This window comes from Scyliorhinus torazame, chromosome 2, assembly GCF_047496885.1.
Source record: "Scyliorhinus torazame isolate Kashiwa2021f chromosome 2, sScyTor2.1, whole genome shotgun sequence".
NCBI lineage: Eukaryota > Metazoa > Chordata > Chondrichthyes > Carcharhiniformes > Scyliorhinidae > Scyliorhinus > Scyliorhinus torazame.
In genome coordinates, this window is record NC_092708.1 from 298,350,054 (window position 1) to 298,363,032 (window position 12,979).

Below are 12,979 nucleotides of genomic sequence, written 5' to 3' on the forward strand. Positions count from 1 at the left end.
GGAAGAATTGGGGATATATACAAGTGGCTGGGGGGCAGGGAGGCGAGCGGGTGGTGAAGGTGAAGGAGAAATGGGAAGGGAGTTGGGAGGGGCGATCAACTGGGAAGTATGGAGTGAGGCACTGCGTAGGGTAAACGAGATCTCCTCCTGTGCAAGGATGAGCTTGATAGGTGGTGCACAGGGTGCATATGACTCGGGTGAGAATAAGTGGGTTCTTTCAGGGGATAGCAGATGAGTGTGAGAGGTGTGGGTGGGGACCAGCGAATCACGCGCAAATGTTTTGGGGTTGTGAAAAATTGGGACGATTCTGGGTGGGAGTGTTTGCGGTCTTAGCCAGGATAGTGGAGAAGGAGGTGGACCTGAGCCCTTTGGTGGCGATATTTGTGATTTCAGAGAAGCTGGAACTCATGGAGAGGAGGAAGGCCGATGTCATGGCCTATGCCTCTCTGATTGCACGGTGCCGAATTTTACTGGCGTGGCGGTCGGCATCACCACTGGGGATAGCGGCTTGATTGGGTGACCTGTACAACTTCCTGCGGTTTAAGAAGATAAAATATGAGTTAAGGGGCTCTGCAGAGGGGTTTGAGAAAAGGTGGGGGATGTTTGTAACTGTATTTGAGGAGCTGTTCCTCGCAAGGAGTGGGGGGTGAGAGAGGGTGAAAAAGGGGGAAAAATTTGTGCAGACTGTATCGTTGACTGCTGGGAAGTATGTTTCCCGACGTGTTTATGTGTTGGAACCTGTTTTGATATATGTTTGTAATAAAATACATTAAAAAGAAAATTTCGAAAGTGTCAGTAATCGCTTTCTGAGCCCCATCGTTGCCAGAAATTACAATCAGTTCTGGGCTGCTGCGAGATTAATGTAGAGGTGATTTTTCTTCCTACAAGGTTATAAACATTTTATTCTTTGAGACTGAGACTGTAAGATGAACAATATAATGAAAATACCATTTTCTCCAATATGTTTTATACTTTTCTCTGAACATTGTGACTATGAAAACTCTGGATCAATTTTATTTAAACAAAGCAGAAAATAAAATTAAAACATGTAAAAAAAAAGTACTTGCATTGTTGAAGGTCTTTCACTTCCTCAGTTTAAAAAACCCAAAACAACTTCGATTATTTATAGTAAGAAGTCTTATACCACCAGGTTAAAGTCCAACAGGTTTGTTTCAAACACTAGCTTTCGGAGCACTGCTCCTTCCTCAGGTCACCTCCAAAAGCTAGTGTTTGAAACAAACCTGTTGGACTTTAATCTGGTGTTGTAAGACTTCTTACTGTGCTCACCCCAGTCCAACACCGGCATCTCCACATTATAAATTATTTATGTATAACAATAATATTAAAAGCAAATAAAGAAGTCTGTGCTTAAAAGGCATTGGGCATTTAAATTATGAAGAGGTGAACGGTTATTTTCCTTCGTCTATAAGTGTCAGAGTCAGTTAAGTAAAGTAATAAAATCTTTTGAGACACAGACACAGGACATCCCAAAGCACTATACATTAATTAAATACCTGTGAATGCAGCAAGCCCTCAGCAGCATATTGTAGTATCAACTTAGATTATTTTCTTAAATCCAGTTATAGAACTTGAATGCAAAACTTCTGACTTAGAGGCAAGAGTACAATCAATTCAGACAATGTACTGAAAACATGTTGCTTTGAGTGTTAGTAAGTCCTTCAGAATACATGTGCTATTGAAAGAAAATCCAGAATTTCTCTATTTTTTAAACTTGTTTGAAACATAATCGAAAACAAACCAAAATAATTGAGAATGAAGGAGAGTATACTTTCATTTATTTTCAAATAATTCACTTACTTCTGAACTTTTTCATTCAGTTCATTTTTGGCTTCCAAGGCTTGTTGTAGTTTCATCCGCATGTTTGTCTGCTCTGCCACAGCCAGTTGTAGCTGGCTTGCAAGATCCTCATTTTGGTGGTGTGTGGCTGACATAATGCCCTCACTGGCACGTAATGCATCATCATAAGTGCCTAGAGCAATTTTGAACTGGTCTGAGAGACTAGCCTCTTGAGATAACGACTTGTGTAAGCTAAAAGAACATAAATAAATATGACAAGTTAACTTTCCTTTGTTAAATTTATGTGTACTTAAATTATTTACCTATACTAATTTATATATATGAGGGTATAACTTTAAAGGAACAATCCCTTTTTGGGTGCACACATTACTCTCATAACTGTTGGGTTTGACACTCTGTGGGTTAGATTTGAAGAGTACATTTGTAATCTGTTGGATCTCTTGCCCACTTTCAAAACTTGCTGAACTGGTTATGCAAAAGCAGAACCGTAGAGCACTAAAAATGTATTGGATATGAACAGGGTTTCACATACATGTGTTTATATGCACATAGAGTTTTCTCCTGGGTGAAGAAATGAGAACAGGGGCTTGGGGAAACAGCAGTAGAACCCCTCGAGCTTGCTCTGCTATTCAATAAGATCACAACTGATCTCAACATGGCCTCAACTTCACTTTCCTGTCAACCCCCTGGAACCCATGACTCCCTTGTAGACCAAAGATTTAACTCAACTTTCAATGAACCAGCCTCCAATGTTCTTTGGCAAAGAGAACTGCAAACATTAATAACCCTCTGAGAGTAGAAGAAATTCCCTTCTCATCGCCATTGTAAATGGGTGACCCCTTACTTTGAAAAAGTGGGCCTGAGTTCTAGAATCCCCACCAGGGAGACATCCTCTCAGCTTCCACCCTGTCAAGTTTCTCCGAATCATATATATTTCAGTAAGATCATCTCTCACACTTGTAAACTCCAAGGAGCATAGACCCAAACTGCCTAACCTTTCCTTATAAGACAATCCCTTCATACCAGGAATCAACCTAGTGAACCTTCTCTGTACTGCTTTTAATGCAAGTATATTCCTCCTAAAGTAAGGAGACTATTGCACACCATATTTTGATATGGTCTCACCAGTGTCCTGTTCAATTGAAGCAAGGCTTCCCTACTTTTATACTCCATACTCCTTACAATAAAGGCTAACATTCCTAGGCCATGGCCCTGGGTCACTGTCCATGTGGAGGTTGCACATTCTCCCCGTGTCTACGTGGGTCTCACCCTCACAACCCAAAGATGTTCAGGGTAGGTAGATTGACCACACTAAATTGCCCCTTAATTGGAAAAAAAATAATAATTGGATACTCTAAATTTATTTAAAAAATAACATTCCTAGGCCAAACACTTCCTAATTATTTGTTGTACCTGCATGCTAACATTTGTGAAGTATGTACATGGACATCAAGATCCCTCTTTACCACAGCATACTGCAATCTCTTTCCATTTAATATTCTGTTCTTCTATTCTTCCCACCAAAGTGGACAACCTCACATTTTTACACTTTATACTCACCTGACAAATTTTGGTTCACTTATTTAACCTATTTATAACACTTGCAGACTGTGTCCTCCTCTCATCCTGCTTTCCTTCCTAACTTTGTATCTTCAGCAAATTTGATTACAATACACTTGGTCTGCCCAACCAGTTATTAATATAGATTGTAAATAGTTGAGGCCCCAACATTGATCCCTGTGGCACCCCACCAGCTCGTTTGTCAAGATGAAAATTACACATTTATCCTGACTCCATTTCCGGTTAGCTAACTAATCCTCTATCCATGCTCATATATTACCCCCCCCCCTCTCCCCAAACACATTAAGCTCTTATCTTGTGCAGCAAACTTTTATGTGGCACCGTATCAAATATCTTTGGAAACATGAATAAACTACATCTACTGGTCCCCCTTTATCCACCCTGCTTGTTACACCCTGAAGTAACTGTAATAAACTTGTCAGAAACAACTTGGGCTCAATACTCTATTTGGGAGACTAAGTGCTGACACCGGGACTGAACTGCGGGTCTTCAATGCCCCGAAAGCGGCGCCAGTCCCGGAGCAATTTTGGACATGTTAATGGGCCAGCACTGGTGTCACGTGAACTAGTGCGATTCCAACTGAGGCTGTGTTGGATTCACTGTGGTCAGGATTGGCACTGGAGATCCTGACAGGCTGGAGCTGCATATGAGCACTCCACTCCCCACAGACTCTCATTCCAGCCAAGAAGATGCCATCCCAGAAAGCTGCGCCGAGATTCGCCAAGGCAGAGCTGGAGACACTGCTGGATGCCATGGAGAAGAGGCGTGACACCATGTTCCCCGGGGTGGGAAGGTGGTTGCGAACCGCAGTTGTCAACTGGGCCTGGGTGCAAGTGGCAGAGGCCGTGAGCGCTGTGGGTCCCACCGCCAGGACCGGGCAGCACTGCAGGAAGTAGCTGCCCAACCTTTCAGGGCGACCAGGTTGAGTCACCATCACCACTGTGCCCTTGGCACCAACTCCCGTCCCACAGGACGACACCGTGACGTCTCATCACTGCTATCACCAGCAGCCTTCAACATCCCAGAGACACTAACCTCGGCTAGGCACTTTAGTGAAGAGACTCCTGGGTCACTATTTGGTGCGCAGCACACACATACATCGGTACATCAGGTGGAGGTAAGGATCCCCGAGGAGGCGGACAGTCAGAGAGCAGCCCAACCCCAGAGACGAACTGTCATCCAGGTGGGTCTCGGGCTTCTGGAAAGGGCTGTCCCATCAATATTGGGGATACAGGCACAGAGCCGGGGACTACAGGAGGGGGTGTCAGCAATCATCCAGCGCCTTCAGGTGGAGTTGGAGGAGACCAACCGCCTGCAGGGGCCGGAGGTGGTGCTGACCATGTGTTCCACCCAAGCTAACACCACATGGGTGGTGTCTGCGGTGGGGCCTTGCGTGCGAAGTTATCGGCCATGAGTCCAAGGCCTGGGACACTGTGTGCGGACGGTGGCCAAGGTAGAGGACAGGGCAGACATGTCACAGGCAGCCATGTACAAGAGCAATATGGACATTGCAGCGTGCTCCAGAGCTTGGCACAGTCACAGCAAGTCATGGCTACGGACTTCGAGGGCATTTGCCTGGTGCTGGCTGACCTGAGCCAGTCCTAGAGGGACCTGGCATTGTCACTGAGTGATGCGGCACAGTCCTGCACTCTGTGGCCATGAACATAGAGACCCTGGTCAAGGCAAGAACAGGCCTCCAGGGCTGGCAGCACGAGGTGATGGTGGAGCCCCCAGAGCTTGCTCCGGCTACAAATTCTGTACCACGGAGTAGTTCACGGGTCATTGGGCGTCCCAAGGGAGGAGGAGGTGATGGGCCCATGCCGGTGACTCCCGCATGGGAGTTGCAGGATCACCGTAGTACCTCTGAATCCCCCCTGACCTGTCCTTGGTGCATCCGAAGGGCAGTGGACAGGAAAGGGTGGCACCACGCCAGCTGTGACACCCAGAAGATTGCCGGGCCCAGTTGCTCCAGGGAACAGCGGCCAAAAGGGACCTAGGTCGAATGGTGAGATATGCGGTAGGCCGCCTGCATTTCCGATGTACCACCTGGAGGATCCACTAGGAGGAGCGTTCGGGCAGGTAAGGTTGGAAAGTTATACACCGGGTGGAGACGTTGTGCCGAGGCGGGGGATGTGGATGCCAATGGTGTGGTGTGCAGGTGTTGGAGGTAGACATGAGCCAGGGTCCCCGGTCAGTCGAAGGTCATCCCTGCCCTTGCAGGAGTGAGGAATGGGCCAGACATGCACCACGTACATTAACACTGAGTGCCTTGCACCAGATGACCACAATGGAGAGGGAGCGTGGCTCCCATGTACCCAGTTTTTGGTTGATTATGCCCACGTACCGAGTTTTTAACATATGTCCTGGTTTCTCCAAACCACATCCCCAGCACCTTCAGGCCATTTGACCTGAAGGTGAAAGGGGCAAGGAATCGGTCAGCCCAGTTTCCAAAGAATATGGACTCGCTCTTGCCACAATTTACCTTGGAAAATTCAAACTGGTCGAGGATGTTGATCAGTCTGTGGATCCAAGCATAATACAGTGACGTCGTCCAGGTACTGGGAGGCCTCCATTGCCTGGGATCATCACTCCTCTAATGCTCGAATCCTTCCTGCTGGACTCAGCAAATGGTTCTCTGCAACATATGAGCAGGAGGGGCGAGAGAGGGCAGCTCTGCTTGATTCCAGATTTTATGGTAAGAAGTCTTACAACTCCAGGTTAAAGTTCAACAGGTTTGTTTCGAATCACTAGCTTTCGGAGCACTGCTCCTTCCTCAGGTGGATGAATAGGTGGGTTCCAGAAGCATATACATAGACAAAGTCAAAGATGCAATACAATACTTTGAATGTGAGTCTTTGCAGGTAATTAGGTCTACAGGTCCAGACGGAGCAACTGGAGAGAGGGGTAATCCCAGGTTAAAGAGGTGTGAATTGTCTCAAGCCAGGACAGTTGGTAGGATTTCGCAGGCCAGATGGTGGGGGGGTGAATGTAATGCGACATGAATCCAAGGTCCCGGTTGAGACCGTACTCATGTGTGCGGAACTTGGCTATAAGTTTCTGCTCGGCGATTCTGCGTTGTCGCGCGTCCTGAAGGCTGAAAGCTAGTGATACGAAACAAACCTGTTGGACTTTAACCTGGTGTTGTAAGACTTCTTACTGTGCTCACCCCAGTCCAATGCCGGCATCTCCACATCCAGATTTTATGGGAAAGCTTTCTGACTTCACCCAAAGAACAAAGAACAATTACAGCACAGGAACAGGCCCTTCAGCCCTCCAAGCCTGCATCGACCATGCTGCCATTCTGAACTAAAACACTCTACCCTTCCGGGGACCATATCCCTCTATTCGCATCCTATTTCTGTATTTATCAAGATGCCCCTTAAAAGCCACTATCGTATCTGCTTCCACTACCTGCCCCAGCAGCCAGTTCCAGGCTCCCACCACCCTCTGTATAAAGAAAAGTGCCTCGTACATCTCCTTTAAACCTTGCCCCTCGCACCTTTAACCAATACCCCCGAGTAATTGATTCTTCCACCCTGGGAAAAAGCTTGACTATCCACTCTGTTCATGGCCCTCATAATCTTGTAGACTTCTATCAGGTCGTCCCTCAACCTCTGTGATTCAAGTCAGAACAAACCAAGTTTCTCCAACCATAGCTAATGCCCTCCATACCAGGCAACATCCTGGTAAATCTTTTCTGTGCCCTCTCCAAAGCCTCCACATCCACTGATTGAAACTGTGCCCTCCCCAAACCCCATTTTGGACAGTACATCCATCATGTACATGTGCGATTTTATGTCAAAAGCCTTCTCCTGGTTCAGGCTGATGAAGTCGGTATCCACACCCCTGTCCTGCACATAGGCGATTGTATCCCTGTTCAGGGTGGACCACTGCTTCCAGAGCAGACCTGACCCCATTGGCGATGACCTTGGACAGAATTTCACAGTCAACATTCAACAATGGAATGGGTCACCATTTTCTAATTTCTTCCTTTTCCCCCTTCTCTTTGTGGATGAGGGTAAGGATACACTTCATCATGGATTCTGACATGTCCCTGGCCAGAAGCATACTTTTGCATACCTCCAGCATGTCAGGGCTGATCCAGTCCCAGAGCAGAATAAAACTACAGCAAGTAAGCCATTGTTTCCGGGAGCTTTACTTTCCCCAAATCTAACTCAGTACATTTTATGTCCACATCACTTCTGATAGAAAATACCACAAGTGACAAGGATGAGTTTCTCTCAATGTATTTTGTGTCACATTACAACCAGGTTATTCTGGGAAGATGGTCTAACTTGAGTGGAAGATCTAAATAGATTTGAAGAATACTTTGTCAGCTTTATGTAAAGTATTTAAAAACGTTTTTGGCTACTTCATCGGTGAGAAGGCCTTGTGCCACTGATTCTGACCGTATTTTGCTTAATCCTGAAAATTTGTACATTGGGCTTCTCTGCAATTTCCACTTTATTAATGTTTTCTATATGAAATAGAGGAGCAATAGAAGAGGATCACTAGGAAACTGGCATTGGACAAAAGGAGACCTGTGAACATTGCTGGTAGAAATGGGCAGCACAGTGGTTAGTACTGCTGCATCACAGCGCCAGGGACCTGGGTTCAATTCCGGCCTCGGGTGCCTGTCTGTGTGGAGTGTGCACTTTCTACCTGTGACTGTTGGGCTTCCTCCAGGTGCTCCAGTTTCCTCCCACAGTCCAAAAATGTGCAGGTTAGGTGGATTGCTAAATTGCCTCTTGGTGTTCATAAGGTTAGGTGGGGTTACTGGATTAGGAGGATGGGGTGGAGGTGTAGGCCTAGGTAGGGGTACTATTTTTAGGGTCGGTGAGACTTGATAGGCTGAATGGCCTCCATCTGCACTGTAGGGATTCAATGAAATACAGGCAGAGGAATTTTCAACCCGATTTGTGCTAGTAATGCTGTGTAGGCGAAGATTGACCATGCTGCAAACTGACCTACATCCAAATTTCATTACAAGCACACATTACCAATGGCTGCCAAAATCACATCAGCTACTAACTTTTATGCCTCAGGCTCATTCCAGGCTTCCAAGGGAACATGAGCCAATCTGTGGTACATCAGTGTATCAAGAAGGTGACGAATGCATTGTGTACCAAAGCAACAAATATTTTCCCCATGGACAACTGGCAATAAGAGGCCTTTGCACTTTTTCAAATGCAGATTCTCAAAGTATTAGATCTCTCTGTGAGGCTGTCACTACATTTAATATTGGATTTAAGTTTTTAAACCACCCCAGTCACACTATTTGAGGTCAAGTCAGAAGGGCCTAATTCGTTATGCCCATCATGATGCCATGAACACGTCTGCAGGCTTGAGTGCATGTACCTGGCAAAATGCCGAAAGAATTGACTCTACACTTCAATTCAGCAGAGAGCCAGATGCATAACTGTGCATTTGCTGAAAAATCGCATGCAGCCTCCCTGCTTCCCATTGCTAAAATGGTCAGTGACTAAGGCTTTCAGCGCCCGCACAGAATTTGCAACCAGCTGGCATGCGTCACCTGACTTCACTCTGGTCTGGGCATGTACTCATTCGTACCATCAGTGCAACCCTAGCGAACCAGGCACCCACCACGTAATGCCTGAACAGATCTATTATTTATAATCATAAAACTGAGAGCAGATTTATCTGCTCCCACAGCTCTGGGCAAATAGATTGTGACAACCACATCTGCCAGACGTGCTTCACATTGTAGCAACAGAATTACCCTCAGCCCCAAGTAAAGCATCTTTCCTCTGCTATACTTCTGCCAGGAGAACACCCAGACAATCATCACTGAAAGGGGTACTTCTGCCCATGTTCTCTTGCTCAGCTACCATTACTGCTGGTCAATGCAGCAGAAGAAAACAGTTACATTCAAATAAAGCAAGAGCCTTTCTAGAGCTTACGTACATTTGATTTGTTGCTCCCTTTCATTCATAATGCTTCCTGAGGTTGTGAAAACGCAAAGGGAACACATTCAATTTATTCGAATGAACTTAACTTGCTGAATCCATCAAATACAGCTCTCTTTTCAAGTTGCCAATGGATCATAGGATTGCAATGAACATAGCTTCATTTTTCCAGGGGTAACGAATCATCCCTTAAATTTGTAACTGTTCTTGTTTTGATGTAACTGTGGGAACACATTTTTGACTTAATCCAGTTGAATCTACCTTTTAGCAAATATGCTTACATTACTGTATAAGCATGACTGATCACAGGATAACATGTCTTGGCTAGTCCACCGCTATCCTGAATGAATGCCATTATATCAGAATCTGACAGTGGGCAGAAAAGAAAAGAGAAGCAGAGGCTACAGAAAAAAAGTCCTGTGTAGTTGCGAGTGGAGAACACTGTCCATTTTGGAATAATACTGACGCTCATTCTCTTTCCATGGGGACAACAATCTGACATAACATTCCAAGTTAGATGGACTGAATCATGATAGAATGGGGCATCTGAGTTGAAGCAAGAGATTTGGCAATTAACCTTTTTTTAAAAATAAGCTCAACGTGTCACACTTGCCCTACCCAAGCAGAGAGGGAGAAGGGTTCTCATCAGTGGGCCATTGCAGCCCAATATCCAGGGAGAAATTTTCCTATCTTACCCTAAGTGAAAAACAGTGGCCTGATTTCTCTGACCCACTGCGCCACATTTCTGCTTCGACCCGCCGGCGGGATTCTCCGTTACGCCGGCCGGTCAATGGGGTTTCCCATTGTGGGGCGCCGGTAAAACGGAGAATCCTGCCGGCAGAGAATCCAGCCCAGTGTATTAGATATCTCTGTTTGACTAAGGAAGTCCACACTGAAATCCGCCACCGGTTGCAGCCACAAATATGCCTTTAGGGCAGAGTGGCTTTAAAGTTGGCCAAGACTAGGAACTTTCATTCGTCTGATTTCTTTCAGGCTGGAGCAACACCACCACTTTGCTGTCCACTCTTGCATAAAGGAGCTTATTGAGTCTCTGAATTCTAAGAGAGCAGAATACATCTCAATCTCTTTTGCGAGAGATAAGCCTGCAGAGTGAGTACTGGGTTTTGTGAGAATTGCAGGCTTCTCCCTGGTGCAGGCTGTAACTGACTGCATGCAATTACTTTGCAGGTGATGCATGTCAATTTTTGGGGTGGGCCAGGTCAAAATCCTGCAACTTTTCCCCGAACAGCTCTGTGGGTGTACCTACACAATTTTAAGAAGGTGGCTCATCACTATCTCCTCAAGAGCAATTAGGGATAGGCAACAAGTGATAGCCTTTCCAGCGATGTTCACATCTCAGAAATTAATGAAGAAACAATGTATTGCAACTAGAAGGTATCCACCCCCTCAATGTCCAGTTGGTGTGCGACCATACTCAACGAATCATGCAAGTCAATGATGTGCTGGTTTCCTGGTAGCAGTCATAATGCTTTTGTGCTGTTGCATCCATTGTACCATCTGTATTTGTACCACTAGGGTGACTACTGGGCAACAATGGCTGTCCCATGATCACATGGCTGATGAATCAGACACACAGCCTAGACACAAATGCCATGCATAAAATGAAATAAAAGCATATCATGAAAACCATGCTACCACACACAATGTGATCAAGCAGATCTCTGGGGTATTTAAACAATACTCCCACTCCCAGAACAAGGAATCCTGGTATACAGAGCACAGCATGTGCCAATGTTCGTCATGGTCTACTGAATGGTGCACAACCTTGCCATCTTGAGAACATAAACCTTGCCACCAACTATACAGCAACCAGTTGTAGTGATATGCATCACTGTATATACACAAGGGGTTAATGTAAATATACTATAACTAAGTAAACACTAGAGGGAGCACCGGAGATGTCATGACATGCAGACATACAGCTAATGAACACACAGAATAGGACACGACCAGTGGGCAGTCAAGACACCCAGAAGTGTCACTACCACAAAGGGGCAACCCATATAAAAGGACAGGACACACATGCTCTTTCTCTTTCCACAGGCGATACTTAAGAGAGGACAGGGGCAGATCAGAAGCATCACACCCACCATGTGGCTTAGAGCAGACTAGTTAGTTAGACTGAGTTACTATAGCAAGATTAGCAGGAGAGTCGAACTCATAGAGAACTGTGCTAATGGTTCAATAAATCACATTGAACTTACTTCAAAGTCTGGAGTATCTTTTGGTCAAAGCTGCATCGAGTTGCAGCCTGTGTTATCCCAGAGTATATAACACATCACCAGTTAAGGAGGATAAGAAGGAAGGAGGGAAGAAGATAACCAAAAGGACCCCTTTTTAGGTCTGGTTGCCTGGTAAACACAACTTTAATTCCCTATTCATCAACTGTGCCACACCTTCCCTTCCCTCTAATTCGATATGTTGGTCACAATGCTAGAATAACAGCCATCATGAAATAAGAATTTGGAAATAAATTTGGAAATCAAACACTGGCATAATGTGCTCCTATACAGTGCCTGCAGCATGGATGGTAGAAAGCTTTCCAGTTTCAGTCGCGTGAGCAGCTCTAGTCCTCGTAGACCCAGCTATGGACTGTACCACCTTAGCATAGGTGGCAGCTGTCACTGGCACTGCTATGTCCTGGGCGGCATGTCAGCAATCCAAGAAATGTGTTAGAGAAGAGATTGACAGACTGTTTGACACCCTGCATGTCCCTGTGAACAATGTACCTGCAGCTATAATGGTGGCAATCTCAGCCTTCATTGCAACAAGCTAAGCTTGCCTAAGAGCACCTGACACCAAGTTGAGTTTGCATGACTTCAAATCTATGCTGCAGTATCCAGATGTTGAGTGACCTCTGCTTGCGCTGCAATGGCAGCTGAGACACCAGTCATCAATCACTGCATCCTGATGGATCTACAACTGTTCTCATGGAGTCGGTCACGTTTCCATGCTGGAAAGGATGGACCTCAAGCTCTGACCTGAGGCAAATTGGTGCCTCGTTCCTCCATTCTCCAGAGGGCCAATCCATGGCTTACAAAGGAAATTAGAAATAGTATCCGATCCAAGTAAGAAGCATACAGATTGGCCAAGAAAAATCATAGGTCTGAGGATTGGGGGCAATTTAGAATTCAGCAAAGAAGGACAAAGGATTGATTAAGAAGCGGAAAGTACAGTACGAAAGGAAGCTTGCAGGGAACATAAAGACTGACACCAAGAGTTTTTATCGATATGTGAAGAGAAAGAGATTGGCAAAGAGAAATGTAGACCCCCTGCAGACAGAAACAGAGGAATGCATAATGAGGGACAAAAAAAATGGCTGCGCAATTGAATACATACTTTGGTTCTGTCTTCACAAAAGAGGACACAAATCAGATACCAGAAATGTTGGAGAATGAAAGGTTTAGTGAGAGGGAAGTACTGAGGGAGATCAACATTAGTAGAGAAAGGGTGCTGGGAAAAGTGATGGGATTGAAGGCGGATAAATCCCCAGGGCCTGAGAATCTGCATTCCAGAGTGATTAAGGAGCTGGCTCTGGAAATAGTGGATGCATTGGTGGTTATCTTCCAGTATTCTATAGACTCTGGAACTGTCCCTGCAGATTGGAGGGTAGCTCACGTCACTCCGATATT

General features: G+C 45.6%; 1 protein-coding gene across 7 annotated transcripts in view; it reads right to left on the reverse strand.

Annotated features, from left to right (window-relative positions):
- The window catches only part of mipol1 (mirror-image polydactyly 1), a 654,701-nt gene that overhangs the window by 42,475 nt on the left and 599,247 nt on the right, over window positions 1-12,979 (reverse strand). For 6 of the 7 annotated variants that reach the window (XM_072488851.1, XM_072488810.1, XM_072488818.1 and 3 more), the window contains one exon: window positions 1,819-2,049. The exons of the other annotated variant lie outside the window; for it this stretch is intronic. In XM_072488851.1, the coding sequence (XP_072344952.1) occupies window positions 1,819-2,049 (231 nt within the window). The remainder of the gene's footprint in view (window positions 1-1,818; window positions 2,050-12,979) is intronic. 7 annotated transcript variants of the gene reach the window in all.